At 38.1% G+C, this 23,894-nt stretch overlaps 2 protein-coding genes across 2 annotated transcripts; both read right to left on the bottom strand.

The window, feature by feature from the left end:
* Window positions 1-6,455: 6,455 nt before the first annotated feature.
* On the bottom strand, window positions 6,456-15,207 carry LOC110752727 (cytochrome P450 CYP749A22-like). Its single transcript, XM_088246193.1, has 7 exons — window positions 14,829-15,207; window positions 13,773-14,156; window positions 13,474-13,700; window positions 13,150-13,382; window positions 12,533-12,621; window positions 6,991-7,277; window positions 6,456-6,884 (listed from the first exon to the last, which is right to left on the bottom strand). The coding sequence occupies exons 2-7, from the start codon at window positions 14,041-14,043 to the stop codon at window positions 6,456-6,458; spliced, it is 1,536 nt and encodes a 511-aa protein (XP_088102319.1). The 5' UTR covers window positions 14,044-14,156; window positions 14,829-15,207.
* On the bottom strand, window positions 8,938-12,079 carry LOC110746108 (uncharacterized). The gene is made up of 3 exons (XM_088245315.1): window positions 12,034-12,079; window positions 9,176-11,712; window positions 8,938-9,076 (listed from the first exon to the last, which is right to left on the bottom strand). The coding sequence occupies exons 1-2, from the start codon at window positions 12,077-12,079 to the stop codon at window positions 9,803-9,805; spliced, it is 1,956 nt and encodes a 651-aa protein (XP_088101441.1). The 3' UTR covers window positions 8,938-9,076; window positions 9,176-9,802.
* Window positions 15,208-23,894: the final 8,687 nt, after the last annotated feature.

The following is a 23,894-nucleotide window of genomic DNA, read 5'->3' as shown; positions in this document are numbered from 1 at the left end:
TGTTTCTTCATGGTGTGTTGCGAGGAAAAGATGCCTTTGACGTTAACTAATGAAGAAGAGGATGATATGTAGAGAAGAAGACAGAGGTAGTAGTTGGAGTTGGAGAATGGCGCCATGACACAAACCAATGTTGTTCTTTAATTTTTTTATTTGAAAGGCTGATGACAAGTAGATATGTTTAATTAATTTTGTGTTAGTGTCGTTTAGTGTATTGATTTCAATACCTGCTACTAATTTAAAATTTTCCCTGATCACAATTCACCGTCCTTAGATAATATGTTAAACTCAAGGAGGGGAGTATACATCAGAGACGACGCAGATTTCAAGTAGGGGTGGCCCTGTCATGGTGCAAGTGGATTTCAAGTAGGGGTGGCACCAGTAGGGGTGGCCCTGGCATGGTGCAAGTGGATTTCAAGTAGGGGTGGCCCTGGCATGGTGCAAGTGACACCTTTGCACAGGCCCCAAAATATTTTTATTTTAGAATCAAAAAAGATAATGGGTAGTTATGTTCCATAAAAACAGAATCCATTATTTGATTTTTCTTTTAATTTTAAATTTTTTTAATATGAAAAAGTGTGAATTTACCATATTATCCTCATTTAATTAATAATTCAATTCCTAATGTTTGCATTAATCAAGGGTATTTTCTGGTATTTTGAATGTTTCACCATTCTCTGCCTTTTGCTTTATATATATAGATAAAACAACATTATATATCACACCCAAACAAAAAAAATGTACTTTCTTCCACTCAAAACAAAACCAAAAAAATTTTCATGACTTCTTCTTACTTTTGAACTCTTATTTGTTTTTACCGAATATACTAATATTTAACTTTATCAAATAAAAACATTTTAAAAAATTATGAATTTGATTTGTGATTGTTATTACATGCTAATTGATGATGAATTACAACTCGATGACTAGTGAGTAAAGGAAACTTGACAGAAAAACCAAAAAATTAAACCTACAACTTAATTAGAACCTTAAACTTAACAACTCTTCTAGGGACTTTAGGCTCTGATACCAGGTACTGGCCCAGACTCTTAAGAGCAAAAATTTTTCAATCAATTTTAAGCTTTCGTGCGGAAGGTATTGTGGAGACGTAGAGAATAAACATAATTATTATGATGAATTCAAACATACAAAGCCAAAACCAAGGATAACAATATAGAGAAATTAAATACGATATCAAACGTAATATCATTAATATTTAGCAAACTTACATAGAAGCAGGGAAAGCAGTAGTGCTTAACAGAAGCTTCGCAGAAGCAGCACTTGAAAACACTCAAAAACAATCCAAAACACTCAAAATACAAAGTTTATTTTCTGCTTGAGAGGCGATCTTTTTCGGTGCTCCACCGAGGAGGAGAAGGCCTTCATTTAAAGCCTCCTGGCTGTTGACGTGTCAATTAGAGACAGAAGATCACAAAGCAGCCTACAGTAGAGCGGCATCTTCACTTTAATGATTCTGGCTGAACTTTCACACAAACGGCCAAAAAAAGGAAAAAGACAAACTCTTACAAAAGGAAAGTAAAGACAGAGTAAAAGCAGGAGCATCTTGCTTTTACCAGAGGAAAAGTAAAAGTAAAAAGCTTTATCGAAAATTACAGTAAACACAAATTGTCTTCTTATCAGACATAATATTACTGAGGCCCACCATAAAGATCCGAATGGAGATCCGGATGAAAGTGGTCAAGCATGTCTTCATTAGCAAAAGGGTCCACCTCATCTTCAGGTTGAGTGGCGGAAGCTGATGCCATCGACTCATCATCTAAATCCAGGATCACGAGGACTTTCTTTTTCAAATCTTCTTTTGATGAAGAAGAGCCTGGCTGGTCTATCAGCATCTGTAGCCTTTGTGAAACACTTAGACTGGCAGAAGAAGTGACCAAAGGCTGAGCAGCAACAGGATCAAAGGAGGGAATAATTGCTGGGGTAATCTTGACAGGAACTAAATGGTCTCTTGTGAATTTATCCCACCAACGAATTAAGATACTTCGGACTAAGTTAGGAATATAGGTCCATTCTTCATCAATGTCTTCCGAGATAACATATTCCCATTTTAATATCCAAGGTAGTTCATACATTATCATGAACCACATGAACAAAGTCCTCTGATCAGGATGATTCTTATTCCATTTACAAAATTTCATTTGAAAAGGCTCCTTAATTTCAGGAGAAAGGTATTCCATAGTAGGACCCCAGATAAGGAAAAAGCTCTTAAACCAATTCGGGAGTTCTTTCAGAGCTCGAAGCTTAAATTGGATAAACCAAGTATGAGAATAGTTTTGATTTTGAAAACATGAGACATATTCCCATGCTTTTTTATAATCCCAGAAATTATATGAATATGGCCTAATTTCAGGATGGATAAATCTTTTAGCCCTTTCAGGGCTAGGACCCCATTCTTCCAAGGAAATAACTTTTAGAATTTGGATTTTGGAAAATGCTATCATGTTGGTATCTTCACCTCTATGATGATGAACTATATTAACAGATTTAGTTTCAATTAGGAGAGTTTCATAGAATATATATATATATATATATATATATAGTATTTTCATATTAGATTATGTGAGGGCTCCAGTTTAAGTTTCGGATAGGGCCTTCCAATTCTTAGGACCGGCCTTGATTTCAAGTCTTGCAACCTCTGTCCTGTAGGGACTTTGAGGATTAGTTATGTTGTAAATGTCGAACAAAGTAGGGCAAATATTCAGATAATGGTCATCTATGCTCATATTATTAATCTTCTCCAATATGGAGATATTTATACAAGCACAAAGATGTGTTAACCCTAAATAAAATAGAAAATATATCTAAATTACAATAGGAAATAAATCTCTATTACAATAGGATGAAATAATAATTGGTAAGTAACCAAAATTCTAACTAAATAAGGAACCAAAATCCTAACTAAGTAAGGACTCGGCAACACGCCCCATCAAGTTGGGGCAAAGATATTTCGCATGCCCAACTTGACAAGCGAGTCATAGAACACCATACTCGACATTGACCAATCGAACAACTGTAGAGAAGGCCTTGTCATAAATCCTGAGTGAAACAACTGACAAACCCTAACAAATAGGGCACATAAAAGAACACATAAAAGCAGAACACAGAAACCGTGTGAGCACGACAGTATGTAAGGTAGAACACAGAAACCCTATGAGCACAGCAGTAGGTAAGGCAGAACACAGAAACCCTATGAACACGGCAGTAGATAAGGCAAAACACAGAAAACCCTGTGAACACGACAGTAGGTAAGGCGAACACAGAAACCTTGTGAGCACGATAGTAGATAAGACAGAACACAGAAACCCTGTGAGCATGGTAGTAGGTAAGGCAGAAAACTGAAACCTTCTGAGCATGACAGTAGATAAGGCAAAACACAGAAACCCTATGAACACATCAGTAGATAAGGCAAAACATAGAAACCCTATGAGCACGACAGTAGGTAAGGTAAAACACAAAAACCTTATGAGTCTGACAGTAGATATGGCAGAACACAGAAACTTTGTGAGCACGACAGTAAGTAAGGCAGAACACAGAAACCTTGTGAGCACGGCAGTAGATAAGGCAGAACACAAAAACCTTGTGAGCACGGCAATAGATAAGGCAAAACACAAAAACCATGTGAGCACAGCAATAGGTAAGTATGAAACATATTCAACAAACTAGGTTCCATAGTGCACACCATCCAACTTTTCACGGTAGCATAATCAATTTTCCACTTTCCAAATTGTGGATTTTTGGAATCTAGGGCATTAGAGTCACAAGTTAGGTAACCCAATTTTTCTTGTGAAGTAGCATAGAGTTCGATCATCAAAGCCCAAATCGCATAGCAAGATCCATTCAATTTGAATCCCAAGAGTAGGTTTGTGGATAATTCAGTATGCACCACCTTATTGTATGAGAAGCTATAGATGAAGTAGAACCAGAAGCAAGTGAAGAAATAAAGGCATCAACATTAGGCATGGTGATGATGGCGGGGTGGCCGCAACTGCGATGGTGGCAAGGTAGACTGTGGTGGCTAGCTAGGATTATGGGCTAGGTGTATAGTGCATCGGAAATAGGTAGTGTTTAGGGTTAAGGTTTTTTTCTGTTGTAGAGACGGATCAAAACACAGCAACATCATCAGTAATGACCATAACAACGGAAAGCGAAGCAAATAAAGGCAACATTAATGGCGTCAGCAGTGGCCACGGCAACGACCACAGAAACGGTAGCTGAAAACGATGACAAATTCTTCCATATCAACTTTAGCTAATTCATGCAAATGCAACTTCTCTTCAATCCTCCTCTCCCTTTGAAGAGAAGGGATTGTCGAAGTCAAGAAAGAGGTAATATCTCCATGCGAAAGAGAAACACATCATTTCACTCCCCCTACCCCCCTTGAAGAGGAAGGGAGGAGAGCACTTAAATTGCAAGGAGAACGCAAGCAAATGTCACAAGAGAACCTGGCTTTGATACCATGTCAAACAAAGTATGACAAATATTCAGATAATGCTCATCTATGCTCATATTATTATTCTTCTCCAATATGGAGGTATTTATACAAGTACAAAGATGTGTTAACCCTAAATAAAATATAAAATATATCTAAATTACAATAGGAAATAAATCTCTATTACAATAGGACTAAATAATAATTGGTAAGTAACCAAAATTCTAACTAAATAAGGAATCAAAATCTTAACCGTAGTCTAAAATATCAATAATATTGACAAAATATCGAGGATATTATCGTTTTTTTGGGTCAAGGATATTTCAGAACCTATCTATACACATATCGTATAAATATCAATAATATCAACAATAATATCGGAAAATATCGATGTCGATAATTTCGCTCACACTTCAGCAATATTTTGTCAAAATATCGGTACAACATTGAAAATATCAAAAATATCGATGTAATGGAAAAAAGGAAAAAACACAAAGCACACACGCAAAGGGGATTCGAACCATTGTCATTTCACTCTTCCAATCCCTTAACCACCATGTTGCTTATGTTTTTGTGATAATACGCAAAGGGGAACTCTATGTGACACTAAGTCACTCATGTATCATACCGTGCAATGCATAAAGTGTAAAATATTGTAGTAAATTATTATATATAAATGATTATGGTGTGTTTAATTTTCTTTCATTAATTACTACATATTTTTTACACTCACAGTGTTTGCTAGTTCGCTATATAATCAACTTAAATCAGTTAAACTCATCATGCAATGCATTTCCTTCCAATTTTTTGTGATAAACTAACAGATAATTGACTAAATAAACATCCTCCAAAGTTTCAATAAAAATTTCCAAGTTTTTCTTACAATTTCCGTGGTTTTTATTCAATTTTTATCGATATCGATAATATCCCAATATTTCCATCAAAATTTCTGTGTTTTTGAACTACCGATATTTCTGATACCATCGATATTTTAAACCTTGATCCTAACTAAGTAAGGACTCGCCAACAAATTCCTTTTCACATATCATATTTTCGTTGGTTTGTTCAATACTTGGGAGAGTTCAGATGATAGTAGAAATTTGCAGCCTCTGTCCTGTAGGGACTTTGAGGATTAGTTATGTTGTAAATGTATCTGCAGGTTATGAGACCATGAGAGGATTAGTTATGTTGTAGCATCTACGCTTTCTTTAAGCCCTTATTTGCTCTCACAATCAGTGTGCAACCGATATATATGGAAATAAGTCACTTTCTATTACAGTGGCTTCCCCCACCACCATGGCCTCTCCCTCTTTTTCATCCTCTTCCGCCAGTCTGAGCCCGCCATTTCAATCTTAAATCCCTCCATGATTACTTTGTTCCAAAGCCTAAACAACTCGATCAAAGTCAAAGTGAGAGAGATATCAATAGAAGGGAAAGAGGATCTCAAGAAGGAAGAAGGGGTTGAAGGGAAAGATGGCAGCATTACAATCGAAGTTTATTGAAATGACCACTAGTGCAACGCGGTACCTATTTTAAGGACGACACCAACAATTTAGCCTTTATTCAAGGTTTCAAATATTCAAGCCCATTTCTCCCTATGGAGGTAATTGGAAAAGTCAAGCTCAATGAACAAACAGTCAATATTCTGGAAGTTCTGATGCTTCTATTAATCAATACATGATTCTATTAAGCAATCTGTCTACATATAGTTATACAGAGCTATGCAATGCAGCCTCCAACTAAAAAGGAAAAAGAACTAAAAAGAAAAAGCAATCTAGATTACAAAATTGGAGGCAGCAGCAAAGGATCTATTAGTGAGTACACTATGGACTAATACAGTTGTGCAGATGTTTCTTATTTAATTTTAAAACACTTCAGGACAATCAATCAGTTGTTCACTTGCACTGTTAGTAAGCTAGCAGTATATCCAAAGGCATTAATGTCCGGGTACTTGATACACCAAGCTCAAGAATCATGGGTGCAATCGATACATCAATGTCTTTGCAATTCAAAGTGAGTGTAGCATTACCTGAACTCCATGTTGTGGCCGAATTGTAAGATAATGCAAGGGAAAGTGAACATAACCCGGGGAAAGGGTGAAGGAGTAGCGTTGTAGAATCATTGACAAAGCAATCTTTGCTTCAGTAGTGCCAAAGTTTAAGCCCACACAAGTTCGAGGTCCCAATCCAAATGGTATAAATGCACCTATGTTGTTGTTAGTTTCTTTAGCAACCCCTTCCGAGAATCTCTCTGGTTTGAAAAGATGCACATCCCGTCCCCAGATTTCAGGATCATGGTGAATTGCTATAGTTGAGATAACCAAATCAAGATTCGGAGGAAGAGTGAGCTTTCCCAATCTAACTTCCCTTTCAACTTTCCTTATAATAGAAACAGGCGGCAGATATAACCGTAGAGACTCATTAATGATCATACTCATCTGCATGAAAATGAAAAAAGAGATAACAAATCAGGATTTCAAATTTAATTGAGAAAATATTTTTGCCACTTACAAAAGCAATTGATTGTGTTCTTGGCTTTCTTACTGTTTTCAGTTTGGCAATCCCATCGGGATGTGGAGTCTGTTTGCCAAATAATTGTATGAACTCCTTTCTTGCTTCCTCTTGCCAATCTGTATGGACTGCCAGAAGTAAGACAGTCCAAGAAAGCAAAGTAGTAGTAGTTTCTTGTCCGGACATGTAAAACGTCTTGCAATCATCAACAACTTCGTCCACTGAAATCCTCTGGTTGTCATCGGCATCATGTTGAGCCTCTACAAGTAATCCAAGATAATCACTTCCAAATCTGTCTTCTCCTCCAGTCATTGCCTTCTCTTCTCTTAAATTTTCTTAGGGTTAATTACTGTAGACGTCCATCAACTATGGCCCCAGTTGCAATTGGGTCCGTGAACTAAATTTTGTGGCAATTTCGTACTTTAATTTGACAATAGGGTGCAATTAGGTCCTGCCGTCCAATTCTGTCAATTTGTCCGTCAAAATGAGGGGTAAAAACGTCCTTTCGAGTCTGAAGACTCTCCTTCGAATCTGAACACTCGCCTTAAACCCTTGGCTTCGACCCCCAAATGAAGACTGAAGAACTGAAGACCTGAGAAGGGGCTGCGAGGGAAGGAAAAATGTCGGAGAGTTCGACAGATTCAAATTGTAGGCGTCGTTACTGCGAGTGTGGGTCGGAAATCAAACAGCGGACTTCATGGACAGATCTGAATCCCGGTAGAAGATTTGAGGCATGTTGCAATAATCGGGTAAGTTTTTGTTTGAATTGCATAAGGGTTAATTGGTTTTTCATTTTTTCGCATGGTTGGAGAAAGAAATTGGTGGTTTTTTGGGTCTAAAATTGGTGTTTCGTTTTGTTTGAATTGCAGAACAGTAAGAGGGGGGGTGCATTTTTTCGAATGGCTGGAGAAAGAAACATGCGCACAAGGAAAGGAAATCTTGCCTGGGTTACTTAGAAGAGTAAGAGCAATGGAGGACGAATTGAGAGCAACGGCGAAGAATTTCAGAAAGATGGAAGAAGAGAAGAATAAATTAGAGCAAAAACTGAGAGAAGAGGAAGAAGAAATCAAGATTTTGAAAAAACAGAATCTGGGAATGGGTCAACAAGTTGTTGTACTAGAAGGGGAAATTTTGAGTTATTGACAAAGACAAAGGTGGTTCTGGGTTGTTATTCTGTTTTGTTTAATAATTGTGATATTGTTCATCAATATGGATGATTTGGTAGTGTAGAAATGGCAGAAAATGGGCATAATGTTGTATATACTCTTGAACAGCTTTTGATGGTAGTGCAGAAATGGGCAGAAACCTGGGCTAAGGTTATTTTGTGCCTATTTGGCAATGTATCAGATTTTTGCTATATAAGCTGATTTTGTGCCGAATTGGCAGTGTATACCAAATGAACAGGGGCACATTACATACAATCCAAAAGGCTTCAATTACCAATTAACATTCACCAACTGCACATTACATACAATCCAAAATACACCTGAACATTACATAGAATAGGCAAAAGAGCCTTCAAAATAACATTACCAAATAGCATACTTGAGTTTATAATTGTTCACCCAAAATACACATCCACATAGTACGTACATAAGAGTCCAAAAATAGGTCTTAAAAGTCCACAAAATCAGTCTTGACAGTCTATACTTGTGCTCCTCTTTTGACAGTGTGTTTGAACTTTCCTTGCAAGGGCACTTGTGAGAATGTCATTGGCGGATTGACCCTTCCTTGACTGATATCCCTTACCACCTAAGATAAAAAGCACAAACAAAATATATTACTATATAGGGAAACATAAAAAATCTGAGTTGGGCAAGAATAATAGGCAACTAACTGGTTGTGAAGATGACATCCTTGCAGCTGGATTCCATAAGCCTCTTCCTCTTCCTCTTCCTCTTCCTCTTCCTCTTCCTCTGCGCCCAATAACTTCAATTTGGGCTGGGGCAGTGTCAGTTTGAGTTGGGGCAGCATTAGTTTCAGTTTGGGTTGGGGCAGTGTCAGTTTGGACTGGGGCAGTGTCAGTTTGGGCTGGGGCAATATCATTTTGGCCTGCATTTCCATTGTCAGCTGCTTGAACTTCATTTTGGCCAACATTCCCATTTTGGGCTGCCTCAGCCTGCACAACATACAAGCACAACTATACAAAATCACAACCACAGCGGACCACAGTACAAATAATTAAAATGCATAACAAAACCCTTTTTTATTAAACAACCTATCTTCCACATCCTCTTCGATTGTGGCCTTCTTTTCCACATGCTCCACATCTAATTTTAATGAAGAGTCTTCTAAGTTTTGCTGCTGGAGCAGTGTAACCTGGAGGCAAAGGGTTTGGTGGGTTTGGGGCTGGTAATTGAACCTCAACAGCCTCCTTTGTCCTCACTCTCTTGGGTCTTCCTGGTTGCCGCTTATGAAATGGAGGTCTAATTGGAGGCAAGCCACCCTTAACCCACTGATCCATAGAAGGGATGGGGTGAACTATTGGTAGATATGACCTCATGTATGTCTCTGGGTTATAACACTCATGTACATATTCAATAGGGTTTTCATCTCTGTGGAATATAGCTGAAATAGCATGTGCACAGGGTATGCCACATAAATCCCATCTCCTACAACTACAAGACATTGCTGCAAGATCTACAACAAACTCCCCACCATACATGTGACTGACTTGATACATTTTCTCCCCAGCCAATCTAGGAATGCATTGAGAAGCTCCCATCTTGTTCTTCTCAATTATTTTGAATATCCTTGGGCCAACAGGGTGTTTCCATTTACCACAAGCAGCCCTTCAATTAGCCATCCTAAGCATCACATACATTCGAATACTCTCCAAACATGTTTAAATGGAATTATCTCTGGCATCAATTATAGCTGCATTAAAGCTCTCACAAAGGTTGTTCAGTAGAAGATCACACTTATACCTTGTATGAAAATGAGATCTGGTCCAATTATTGGGTGGTCTCTGCACCAACCATTTCCAAGCTTCCGAGTCCTCTTCCTTCATCTTGTCCATTTCTGCTTCCCACCAAGGAATAGTAGTGGCTCTTGCAGCTGCCCACAACATGTGTTTAAGAGTGAGACCAAGATGTGTTGCTCTGAAATTATTGTACAAGTGCCGGACGCACATCCTATGCTCTGCAGTTGGTAGTACATGTGCAATGGCAGGTATGAGCCCCTTTTGCTTATCACTTATGAAAGCCCAGGATAAACCATTTCTAATACCTAAATCTTCAATCAACAAAGACAGAAACCAAATCCAAGAGTCCTTGTTTTCAATCTCAGCCACAACATATGCAATTGGGAAAAGACCATTATTACCATCAACTCCTACAGCAGTCAATATTTGGCCAGGATAAGGACCTTTCAAATGGCAAGCATCAACCCCAATTACAGGCCTGCACCCTTCTAAAAACCCTCTTTTACAAGCAGCCAAACACACATAAATCCTTTGAAATATTGCTTCACCCCCAACCATATCACACTTAATTTTCACTGTACTACCTTTGTTGGTTTTCTTCAACTGCTCTGCATAGTCCCACAACCATGCATATTGCTGTATGTAGTTTCCTTCAATTTGTGCTTTAGCCAATTTCTTTGCCCTATACACTTGAGTTTTGGACACCCTCACATGATAGGACTCCAAAACTTCTCCTTGAAAAGCTTTGAGATTCCAATATGTGTTTCTCTTAATCTTGCTAGAAAATCTGTCACAAATCCATTTAGGATTAGCAAACTTCAGTTTCTCCACCCTCCCACATGTGTGTTCTAAGCTCAACTTCTTAATTACAAATGTTTGCACATTCTTTCCAATCTGTGAAGCATAAACCACAAATGGACATTTTAATCCTCCGTTGCAAATTGCCTTTACTCTCGTCTTGTCATTTTTTTCAAAGAACAGTTTCCTTCCATGAATAATGGAATATTCCCTGAGTGCCTCCTTAAGAACCTGTCTGTTTTCAAATTGCATCCCAAGCCGAAACTCAGGATTCTTTAAGTCCACCGCCCTTCTATACTGCTTAAACCGAGGCAGTTTTTTTTTCCTTCTCACCTTACTTGTCCCTTCATTATCCCCTTCCATATCATCCCCATCACCCTCACTTTCAGTATCAAAATCTGAGGTGTGCTCACCATCTGATGACACCTCTCCAGGAGCTTCAAAACCAGCCCTCCTATTGCTATCGCCTCCTTTGTCCTTTGCCCCTTCATGAACAGGTACTTCAACTGTCTTAAACCCAAATTCTTCTTCACTGAACTCGTAATCACTATCAACAAATTCTCCATCATCTTCTTCACTGTCTACAACCTCAGCTTCATCTTTATCTTCGACAGTTTCATCTTCCACCCCAGTTTCATCTTCCACCTGAACATTGTGTTGCTCTGCATAATTGTCTGCACCATCCAAACCTTGACTCCAAACTATATTAGAATTGCCCACTTCAGTATAGTACAACCCCATAATCCTATTACATGGCATTTGGCCCAGCATGTCAACCAGTTTAGCATCAGAGCTGATAAGTTCAAGCCCACCTACACCATGGGTTCCACCCTTCCTATACCATATTTCCAGAGTTGGTTTGGGGTTGGAAATGTCTACATTGTAACCAAGCCCTTTCCCTATCTTTCTTAAGTCCACCAATGACAGAAAATCCTGTACAACATTATCCAAGTAACAAACTTTTCCATTTTTATACTCCCCACTTTGCAACACACCCCCACGGTGAAGTTCTAAACTACAGTTTTCATGGTTACCTGCACAGTAAACAAGGGTCAAAACAATGCTAAAACACACACACCTAAAATCAGACAAAACCATGTTTTAATTCAATGTTCTGCACCAAAACCAAAATATACAGTACACATTTCGTTCAGTTTTTAAATTGCTATGGAATAACTTCAGTCCATTTGGTGTGAGGCATAGATAGAAGACAAGAAGGGATAAAAAAAACCTTTAGTGTTGCAGTCAACGACAGTATAAAGCAACAAAGCGTGTAAGGAATCTTTAAAAGTTATGGACCACACAGATGAAAACAAAACCAACTCATACGTATTCAAACAGGCAGAATCACTTACTATATTTAGGCGCAACACCACCCCAACGGAAGTCAAACTCTTCCATCACTATCAGCCAAAAGGACCAAAAACCCAACTACCCCCAAAATGAAACCTTAACCTTTAACTGTACCCCCGATGAACCCCAAATTTCGAAGCTTACATAGAAAATTTCTCACTCACTCAGTCACTGCTGCAAGAATTTTAACTCCAATGGCTGCATCAGAAGGGTTCGCTCACCGTATGCAACTCCAATGGCCGCCTCAGAAGGGATAGTTCACGTCCTTTCCCCTTTCTTCAGCGCTATATTCGATTTGTTTCATTCGAAACGACGAAAAGTCACTTATACCCCGACCAACAAGACCACGTGACACTCACATGGTCAATTTCGACGGATTCAGTTACGGCAGGACCTAATTGCACCCTATTGTCAAATTAAAGTACGAAATTGCCACAAAATTTAGTTCACGGACCCAATTGCAACTGGGGCCATAGTTGACGGACGTCTACAGTAATTAACCCATTTTCTTAATAATCTCTATTATAGTGTCTTGTATTCCTTTCTCAAGTTTCTCCGACTCTATCTCATCGCTGGTTTTAAAGAACTTACTGCAATTTTCAATGAAAGACTAAACATGAGAACAGAATTAATGCTCACTGCTATGGGAAAACAATAAAAGAAGATTAAAGAAGAATGGTTCTCTGCATAACAAGCCTAATGCACCAACTATACAACGAAAATGAAATAGAGTATGCTTCTCCTGGCTATAATGAAAATTTTTATTGAGTATATTTCTCCTGGCTATAATGCAAATTTGGAATTTGCACCAGTATCTCTTCTTTTTTAGGGGGAATCATCAGCATGAGTCATATTTTTTTTAAGAAGATACAGAGAGAATTGTTTAGGCATGACTCTGTGTCTGTTAACATAGTAAGGTACAGAATGTATTCTAGCAAATTCGAAGGATCCCACAATTGACCAACCAAAAGATCATTTGGATGCCATTTATATTGAGGAGTAAGAATGCCACACATTGATCAATCAATCAATCAGATATTCAATAACTAAGAGAACAGAGATTGAATGGCTATCCATGTGTGGTTTCGCAATTCGAGATTTAGTTGAAATGAAGTTACCTAATGACAGGAACCCTGATTATGAGATAATTTTTGTAGATTATGAACCCTAACTTGTTCAACATCCCATAAATGTTCTTTCCTTCAATATAGCTGCTGCCAAATGCTGTTCTTGAAATCACTTCTGAACTCAGCAACCTAAACTCTTCAAGCACATCAATCTCTTTTCCTTCATAATTTTTCCACCTTCCTAGCATTGTCTCAGCACTAGCTACCATTTCTGGAATCATACTCTGGTAAAACAATACCATCCCATCAGATTTTACTTCACTACTATACTACTCTTTGCAAGAAATTACCATTAACTGTGAAAAAAAGACTTGCTTTTAAGCTCTCTCCATGGAAGGCAAGAGTGGCCAGCTTTCTCAATTTTGCCCATTTTTCATCTTCTGTTGTTGAAACCAGGCCATCTCCTAATAGCTTCTTTACAAAGTTTTGGACTTTTTTTTTTGGATAAGCTCCATCTTTGTTATTCAGTATCTCTTTGCACAACTCAGGTTCTGTGATCACCAACTGAGCCTGAGAACCATGCCACTGCAGATAATTCTTCCCTGTTGATAAACACAGATGACCCAAAATAAATAATTTTAAAAAAAAAGTAGCTAATTGAGATGGTTTCTTACCATAAATATTGGTCCATGAGTGAATGTGAGCTTGGACTAAAGGAAGTGTGTCGTGGGATATAGTTTTGGGCATGGCCATGGCTTCCTTCATCATGTGGGAGATTTCTTTGGTGTTTCCATTGGTGAGTTTGTAAGGAGGGCCATGGATCCCCTGCAGAGCCATCTGCTTCTGTATGCGAGTTGGAGTCCACCATAGCTTGTGAAGGATCTTGATGAGAACTAAGACCAGGAACAAGCACAGAAAGCACGGAAGGCCGCCCAAAGAACTCATTAATTTGTCTCTCTTTCTTTCTTTCTTTCTCTTTGCTCCTATTTAAACCACTCTGAGTTTTCATCTTTCAGCAGTCCACAGTTTTAAAAATTTTCTTGCTCTTTGTTGTTTGTCTGTACAAATTTAGGAAGAGAAAAAATGAAAAGGAAAAATGAAAAGACATTGCAGGTGGCCACAGGTAGCAAGTTTTAATGGAAAACACTTGGCTCATTTCCTTACATGACAACAAAATTTGCTTTGTTGTTTCCTTTCTTTTAATTTTGCCATGCATGACAAAAGAATTTCCAAAAACAGAAAAATCATCTATAAATACGTTTCTAACATGTCAGAGAAAATTGACATCATGCACCTTTGAACATTAATGATTAATGCATTGTTTGAGGATTTGTTCCTATACTAATCTTTCATTCACTATGTATGTCTAGCAACTTTGTGTGTGCTTGTTTGATATAATAAAGGATGAAACATAATATAATCATATCAACGGAATGGCATTGCTTGAGAGGATTGAAGGTTTTTTTCTCAAAAACTTCAAAGCACATAGTTGGCGGTATCTCAAGCCAATCACTCACTATCATGTCGGAAAATTAAAGCACAAAGCTAAAGGAATTTCAGCTTAAATTTTAGCGGATTTTTAATCCCTACAACATTTATAAGTTCTCTTCTTTTATCAGATCAATGTTATTTTCTTAATTAGAAAAAAAGAAAATTAACAGCTACCTAACCAACAATAATAATGCCAGTCACATCTTTGTTAGTATTTTGCCATTGCCAGGTACACTTACTGAGGACATGAAGGAACATGCACAGATGAACATCAGTGGAAAATGGAAACTAGTTCCAAGCAATATGCTTCAATTAACGGTCGATTAATACAAGCGATTTGGCAAATCTTACAACTCCAAACCAATGAAGATTTTGGATTCAGATATGGGTGCGATACGCGTCGGATACGGATACGGATACGGGTGTGCGGTACGCGTCGGATATGGATACGGGTACGTTGAATGAATGGAGGCCGATGAAGCCGCCGTTATCTGAGATGGAAATTCTCGGTGACGGCGGTGCGAGGTGGCCCCTGAGTTGTACAAAAACGACGACGGCGCACCAGGCTTGCCTCCTTTCCTTTCAATTAAATGCACAGCGACAGTGCTGCTGATGCCCTCCTTTCAATGAAGTGCACCGTTTCACTCAAGGATGGGTTTTCAATCTGGAATTGGGCTTTTAAAACAAAATGCTGCTCTTAACCCGCTTCGCCTCCAACCCAATAGAACCCAATCCCCAAATCACATTATTTAACCTCTTTTTTTTCATATTTCAAAATTTTCACATGTTTTATGAAATTTATTTCTTTTGATGTTTGATTTAACATTACATAAAGCTACATTTAACAGTTTCGGAAACTGATTTTTTAAAATTAAGTAAGCTAGTCTTTTGGATTAATCAAGCTCGTCCCTTTATATATGTTTGATATGAAGAATAAATATGGTATGATGAAATTAGGATATCAAAATCATTATTTTATGTGTTATATAATTTACTTTAATATATACATATATTATTTTAGTTATTTTTAATTATCGTAATCATGATCACTATACTCGGTAAACATGGGCTTAGCCAAATTAACTAAAGCGGATGTGCTCCTCACTCTGCACCTGAGTTCAAATTTCCCTCTCCATAGTCTAGATTAGATTAAATTAGATTATTGCTTGTATCAAACATTAAAAAAATAAAATTAAAAATAAAAATAAAAACATGATCACAGTACTCATATAGCCTAACGGTGGGATCTCTAGGACATCCTAATAGTGGCTCCTTTATTTTATCTTCTTTTATTTTAAGACAAACAAAAAGTTACAAATGGAATCCCCTAGGGATCCCTAAAGACCTGATATCAAAACAAACTTTACAAGTAACAGAAGGAGAAAGATTATACCTACATACCTAATATTGGCTTCTTATTGGTTTGGCATATCTAGTCAAATTTTGACTTAATACCAAAATAATTAAACTAGACTCGTCTTTAGCTCGTATTGCAACATGCAAGTCTTGTGCCTTCAACACCTGATAATTCCATATTTATGTTTATTTTCTATACTTTATTCCTATTTTTTGTACTAGTTTCTTCTGTGAAATTTGTCATTTTGATGTGTTTAACATGAGTTTTATAGAAAATTGTCCCTAAGGGTGAGTTGGAGCTAAAAGGAGCAAAATATGGTGAAAATGAGCAAAGAAGGCAGAAAGTTGTAATTAGCAATTTGGAAGTCAAGGAATGGACTATGCAGATGGGTTGGGTTGACTTTACGAATAATGTGCTGCATATGCTGGGAAAGCTCTAGAAGTCTAGTTTATGGAAAATTTTACGATTCGTGATTTTGAGTTTTCTGGAGGAAGTTACATCAATTTTAGTACCAGTGGTTCGCTCGATTCTTGACGACTTAGCATCGCAAGTTACCATTCTTGGTAAGCAAGCTTTTGGATGGTTCTTGGGCTTCAAGCCTTCAAGTTCGAACGCAAGTGATGGTCATCATTTCCATCATCTATTTAATTCCAACTTGGGCCTGGCTTCTTCAAGTTTCAACGCAAAGGCTGATTCATGTTTTTTTTTTCATTGTTTATTCTTTTTACATGGCCCCAAAACACTTCGTTTTGGCCATGATTTAAGAAAAGAAACAAAACGACACACAGCGCAGTACCGCAGCAAAGAAGAGGAAACAAAAGGTCTCTCAAGCATTTATTCAAACAGTTGGTGTGCACCTCTAAGGCAGTGCCGAGGGGCAACCTCTGATGACTCCAAACCTTTTTCCGGCGAGGGTGCCTTTGTGGGTTCGCAACTGCCTACATCTTGTGTTAATTAAATCATAAGTCAACTATAGTTGCTGGGATGGTTGGGGTTTAGTTTGGACAAGGTAAGTGCATTGAAGGTCAAATCCTAATCCAGAGCAAACTCCCTATTCCAGATGGATTTAATTCCTATCTTTTCTCCTAACCCTGGCAGCTGGTGTATTTCTCTTTTGGGTGTTGCCTATAGATGCATCTATTCAACCAGCTTTGAGGAGGTGCCGTAGCATATTGTTTGATATCTAAAAGCATCTGACTTACACATATTCACTTTCTTCGCAGTTCATAGTCTTCAAGATCTACTGGAGAAGTAGTTCAACTATAGTGGATTCATCTAAGGGTTTTTCTATCTTAATTCAAATTTTGTATTTTATGATCATAAGTATATTGTTTCTTTCTAAGATGGCTATAGGTAACTAAATTCTTTGATGGGGATCCAATGTAATCTAACATGCAGTTCTATGTTATTGAGTTAATATTTTGTTTTTAACTAATTTAAATTCCTTGTTTCATTCATTATTATAATTGTGATCTTGATACTTGTGATTGACCATTATAGGTATTTTGGATTGTCTAAGATAAGGTTGGGGCAAGGGGTTCATCCCTAATCTTATATGCACTATGAATGAATGAGTTGTTGTTGAAGGTGGGGTTCAAGCTAAGACACTTTTTGGTTCTTGATTGTTCTTCTTCAACTTAATGGGTTCTTGGTTAATATTTGGCTATGGGGTTCATTAGTTGGGTTTAATTGAGGATACTTCGTGACGCCAAGGCCGAACGAATCATCATAATAATAAAAGAATGAATACTTGGAATTGAATTGTGAATCTATTCTCAAAATTAACTCAATACATAAAATATGATTTTTATGGTGAAATCAGAGACCTAGTATTCATCCATCGACTTTCAAAACTAGTTTTCAACTTTTGTTATTTTATTTTATTACCTTAAAATCTCAACACTTACGTTTTTTATTTCCCATTTTCTTTAAGGTATTCTTATTTGGAATTAATTAATAAACTTTATAAATCTTTGTGGGAATGACACTTGTATTTGCTTGCTATACTATCAGATTGATTTGTGCACTTGCAAGATATAACTTTTGTTCATTAGCACTCTCGTGCCCTTTGGCACTTTGTCTTGCGACATGCAAGTCATGTGCCTTTGCCACCTCATCTTGAGACATACAAGTCTTGTCATAAGCAACCTCAACCTTCGGCGTATTATCATGATCTTCGTCACCCTCATGCCTTTCGGCAATTCGCCTTGCGACATGCAAATCTTGTGTCTTCGGCACCCTCGTGCCCTGTAACACTTTTTCGTGCGACATGCAAGTCTTATGCATTCGACAGCCTTGACCTTTGGCGTATTATCCTAACCTTCAGCACTCTGTCTTGTGACATGTAAATCTTGTGCCTTCGGCACCCTCGTGCCCTTCAGAACCTTGCCTTGTGACATGCAAGTCTTGTGTTTACAGCACCCCCCGTGCCCTTTAGCTCCTTGTCTTGCTAAATGCAAGTTTTGTGCCTTCGGCACCCCCTCTCCATCCGGCTTCTCACCTTGCAACACGCAAGTCTTGTGCCTTCGGCATCACAGCCCTACGGCATGTGGAGGTAGTGCACCACACACCCTAGAAAATGAACTACGAATTTGCTCAGCTAGTGCACTCGAAATTGTAAGTCCCCAACCAAGAAGTACCTTCTTACTCAGGAACTTAGGGGACTAGTGTTGATTATCTCTTTCTTGTTGAGCTCTTCCTTATTCTCCCAACCCATAAGCCACTTCTCTATCGCCAAACCTCTTAACAAGCCTCTTTTTCATCATTGCTTTCTTGATGAGCTATTTCTTATTATCTTCTTTCAGTCTCTGTTTCTCCACTCGTTCTACCAACCTTCAAGCTTTCCGGTATGCCTTCCTCTTTAGTTTGTGCCCCGACCCACATGGGTGGGCGGATATGCATGGCACTCCATCCCCATTTTCCTATCTTTTTCGCATGGTACATTACCATGCTTACAAAGTATTGTAGAAACAGCATGTTGAAGAAGCTATCTTATTATTCTTTTGTTTTAATACAAGTGACTAACATCTGATTTAAACCGACCTAACCAAGCCTTATTAACGAGAATATAGTAACTAGATCGTGCTGACATGACTTCTAAATTTTTTTATATTTCTTTACTTTTTGGTTGCACAAATTTTTGATATTTCTTGTAGTCAATTTCCATTTTCCAAATAAGAGAAAAGGCTGATAAAGCTGTTATTAATCTTTGATTTTGGTTTTTGTATTGCGGTCCTAAGTAAATTGTGAAATGACGCCTCTTTTGGAGGGATTTAAACTCAGAAGTCTCGACCTCCAATTTCCATGATTTTTATTTCACGACGTCGTCCAACAGATTGGTAAAACGCTTGTCGATCTTGTAGACAACACCCATGCGCAACATGCGAGTCATCGTCCTACTAATAGGCAAAATCCTTGCTAACCTATTTGCAAACTCCAACGCGTAATATGTGTGACCTATCGATTGACAAGAAGCATCCTGATCTGGTTGCATACCCCTTTGTGTGACATGTGAACCCTACGTATTGGCAAGATACATGTCGATCCTGTAGCAAACTCTTACGGACAACATGTATGCCCTATGGATTGGAATGAGGCATGCCGATCCGATTGCAAACTCTTTCGCACGACACGTGCACCTTGTCCCGGGCACTGATCAGTGCATAATTACATACCATTTTGTAACCTTCTAACATATGATTTGGTTATGTTTTTTAGTTAAACTTGTGCTTTTAATATCTTTTGTGTTTGTTTTAATGTATTGAGATTTGAGACTCATTAAATGCATTTTGGAGACAAGTTAGCTTAAAACGGTGTCTGCAGATTAGTCAACTTCACGGATTGGACTGTACTAGCTCAGGAAGAACCAAATAATGAGCCATACATCATTGGAAAGTTACAGAAGTCTATTTTCTGGAGAATTTTACGGTTCGTGATTCCGAGTCTTCTAGAGAAAGTTATACAAGTTTTGGCAGCTTAAGGTCAAATTAGGCAGCGTCTGCGTTACTGGGCCAAAACTGACATTTGAAGGCCTTTCTGATTTTTCCTTGAGCTGGTGCTAGGAAAGATAAGACAAAGAGCTTCAAGATCCATATTTTTCCAGATATTTCAGTTTGGAGGAACAAGCCCAAAAGAAGACTGCAATGCATTGTCATGCATGACATATGCATGAGCTAATTGTTTGTGGTGGGATTTGTTAGTGCAATTTTGCAGCAGCCAAATGAATTAAAAGAAGATGAAGTGGGAGCTGCAACACTAAGCCTAAAGACAAGAGGAATTGTTTTCAAATGCAATAGTGTGTTAGGAGAAATGAGTGTGATTAGTGCACTCAATTGTATAATTAGATTCTTACTTCTCCTAGGCCTATAAATAGTGAGGTTCTCCAAGCTTGTAAACACACCCCAACGGGGGGAGCTGTCAAACACTTCTCTAGAGCTCCCCTCCCTTCTCTCCCTCAAATTCTCTTAGTTTTCCTTTCTAGTTCTCAATTGTTGTAACAAAATTCTTTTACTAAATTTTCCTTCAAGTTTTTAAGTTCTACTTTTATTTTTTATTGTAATGTAATTTCTTAGTTTTCAAGTTTGATTAGTTTCCAAGTTTCAATTATGGTTTTTGTTCTTATTCATTATGCTTATAAGTTAATATGCTAGTTTGAATGATTGATCACCATTAAGGATTGCATATTAGCTATCTTGGTTTGAATTAAGAGTAGACACCATGCTTTAATTCGAATTGAACTATGAATAGGAAGAGTGTGCATGAATTCGACAATCTGGATTAGATACATACTTGGTTGTTTAAAATGTTCTTCTATGCTTAATGGATTCCTAATGCTTAATTTTAGGTTAGACAACATATGATCAAATTAGGGAATTAGGAATACAAGGTTAGGACCAGACACCATGGCTTAATCATACTTTAGCTAGAATCAATCCGTTAATCTAAATTGAACTTGGGAACTTATTTGCTTGAGTTAGTTATTTTCTTTCTTTCTTGTTTTCAATCTTTGTAGTTTTCACAATTAAATCTTGTTTCCATTTCTGTTTTGTACAGGGAATCGAATTAATCAATCTATCATCAATCCTCGTGGGATCGACCTCGCACTTACATATGCTATACTACTGAACGGCTCATGCACTTGCGAGTATCACAAGTTGAGGATGTAGCTGAATCCATTTTGATGCAGCTGAATCGACGCAACAGTCACTCTAGTGCGAGCTATGACCGAAGTAACTTCTAACTTGCAAACTTGGGGGATTGGGTACTGCCTCTGGCATCTATCATGTTGAACTGTTTAGTATGATTATTCGACATTTCACAAGTTCCCCACCCAGAAGCCACTTCTCGATCGGCAAACCTCTGATGTGCTCGCCAGACCTTTTAGCGAGCTTTTTCTTCATCATCTCTTTCTTTATAGGCTCTTTCTTATTCTTATCTTTTAGTCTCCATTTCTCTTCTCGTTCTACTAACCTTTAAGCTTTCTGGTATGTCTTCCTCTTTAGTTTGTGCAGCGTCCAATGTAGGGGGCTGTTATGCGTGGTGCTCCAACCCTTGTGCTAACCTTCTTTCTCATAATACCTTACCATGCTAACAAAGTGTTGAAAAAGCTATCTTATTATGCTTTTGCTTTAATACAAGTGACTAAAATCTTATTTAAATCAACCTAACAAGGCCTTATTAATGAGAAGATACCTAGTATCTAGATTGTGTGTGACATTACTTGTAAATTTTTCATATTTCTTCACTTTTTAGTTGTGCAAATTTTTGATATTTCTTAGGCTTATTATCACAAAACATCTCTGACGTTTGCGAAATTATCACATTGCATCCCTAATATTTTTTTGTATCATTAATGGTCCCTAACGTTAATACATGTACTCTTAAATAGTCCCTCTGTCAAAAAAACCGTTAAATTCAAGGGTATAATCGTCAAATCAATCCAAAACTATATAAAAAAAAATTTCTTCCCTTCTCTCTTCTTTTCTTTCTTCTTTCTTCTTTCTCTCCGCCTGCCCCGCTCACTCTTCTTCTTTCTTTCTTTTTTCCTTCCCTTCTCTCTCTCTCTCTCTCTCTCTTTTTGTCTCCTCTAGCCACCCAAACCACCACCCCGACCACCAAAGCCACCACTCTATCTGCAACTCTCTCCCTGCCCCCTCCCACAGCCCACCAACCCATCCACTCTAGCCACCCAAACCACCACCTCGACCTCCATAACCACCCCCTCTATGTACTTTCTCTGCAACTCTCTCCCTGCCCCATTCCATAGCCCACCAACCCAGCACTCTAGCCACCCAAATCACCACCCTGAGAGAAGGAAAGAGGAAGAAAAAAGAGAAAAAAGAAAAAAAAAAAAAAAGAGAGAAAGAAGGAAAGAAGAAAAATGAGGAACAAAGAAGGAAAGAAGAAAAAAAAAAGGGAGAGAAAAGAAGAAACAGCGAAGGAAAAGAAGAAGAAAAGAGGAGGAAAGAGAGGAGAAAAAAAAAGAGAAAGAGAGAGAGAGAAGGGAAGAAAAAAAAAAGAGAAAGAAGGAAAGAAGAAAAATGAGGAACAAAGAAGGAAAGAAGAAAAAAAAAAGGGAGAGAAAAGAAGAAACAGCGAAGGAAAAGAAGAAGAAAAGAGGAGGAAAGAGAGGAGAAAAAAAAAGAGAAACAGAGAGAGAGAAGGGAAGAAATTTTTTTTTTATAATTTTGGATTGATTTGACGATTATACCCTTAGATTTAACGGTTCTTTTGACAGAAGGACTATTTAAGAGTACATGTATTAACGTTAGGGACCATTAATGATACAAAAAAACATTAAGGATGCAATGTGATAATTTCGCAAACGTCAGGGACGTTTTATGATAATAAACCTATTTCTTATAGTGAATTTTCATTTCCCAAAGAAGAGAACAGGCTGATAAAGTATTTATTAGTCTTTGATTTTGATTTTTGTGTTGTGTTCCTAAGTAAATTGTGAAATGACGCCTCTTTTGGAGGGAATTAAACGTGTAAGTCTCAACCTCCAATTTCCACAATTTTTCCCGTTCGTTGTCGTCCTACTTGTCGGTAAGACGCTTGCCGATCTTGTAGACAACTCATATGCCTGACATGCGAGTCATCGTCCAACTAATCAGCAAGACATTTGCCACCCATCAGCAAACTCCAACATGTGATCTATGTACCCAACCAATAGGCAAGATGCTTACTGATACGATAGTAAACTCGTACACATGACGTGTGTTACTTAACGATCGATAAGACCGCTCCCGATCTGGTAGCAAACTCTTAAGCGTGACATGTGCGCCCTACCGATCGAGAAGATGTGTGTCTTACCGATCGGTAAGATGCCTCCTGATACGGTAGCAAACTCTTAAGCTCGCCTTGTGTACCCTATCGATCCAGAAGACGCTTGCCAATTCTGAAGCAAAGTCCTAAGCGCGACATGTGTGTTGTATCAATCGATAAGATGCATCCTGATCTAGTTGCAGATCCTTTCGTGCGACATGTGTGCCCTACGTATCGGCAAGACACCTACTGATCCGACAACAGACTTCTTCGTGCGACACATGCACCTGGTCCCAGCCACTCTAGTGCGAGGTACGACCGAAGCGACTTCTAGCTTGCAAACATTGTGGACTAAGGGCTGCCTCCGGCATCCGTCATGTCAAATTGCTCAATATGATCATTCGACATTTCACAAGTTCCCATTTCTTCATTATCTATTTCTTTATAAGCTCTTTCTTATCCTCTTCTTTCAATCTCCATTTCTTCTCTCATTTTGCCAAATCAATCTCTTCCCTGAAAAAATGAGAGAGAGAAGAAATTGAGAGGCATGAGAAAGGGGAAAGGGAAGGGAGGGAGAGAGAGAGAGAGAGAGAGAGAAGAAAGCCAACCAAAGAAAGACGATGCAGTGGAGGTTGAGCATGGAAGACGAAGAGGAGCTCGCGCTCATTGTAAACTCACGTAT

The sequence above is a fragment of the Prunus avium genome, chromosome 8 (genome assembly GCF_965620075.1).
Source record: "Prunus avium chromosome 8, drPruAviu1.hap1.1, whole genome shotgun sequence".
Taxonomy (NCBI): Eukaryota; Viridiplantae; Streptophyta; class Magnoliopsida; order Rosales; family Rosaceae; genus Prunus; species Prunus avium.
The sequence above is the reverse complement of the archived record's forward strand: the minus strand, read 5'-3'. Positions and strand labels throughout refer to the sequence as shown.

What these genes read in the sequence shown, in the direction of transcription:
- LOC110746108 (XM_088245315.1), bottom strand. Translation starts at nt 12,079, where the DNA reads ATGGAAGAGTTTGACTTCCGTTGGGGTGGTGTTGCGCCTAAATATA. An exon ending in TGGTGTTGCGCCTAAATATA is followed by an intron (nt 11,713 to 12,033) that starts GTAAGTGATTCT and finishes TTTACTGTGCAG; the next exon opens with GTAACCATGAAAACTGTAGT.
- LOC110752727 (XM_088246193.1), bottom strand. Translation starts at nt 14,043, where the DNA reads ATGAGTTCTTTGGGCGGCCTTCCGTGCTTTCTGTGCTTGTTCCTGGTC. An exon ending in TCCATGGAGAGAGCTTAAAA is followed by an intron (nt 13,383 to 13,473) that starts GCAAGTCTTTTT and finishes TTGTTTTACCAG; the next exon opens with AGTATGATTCCAGAAATGGT. An exon ending in GGATTGCCAAACTGAAAACA is followed by an intron (nt 6,885 to 6,990) that starts GTAAGAAAGCCA and finishes ATTTTCATGCAG; the next exon opens with ATGAGTATGATCATTAATGA.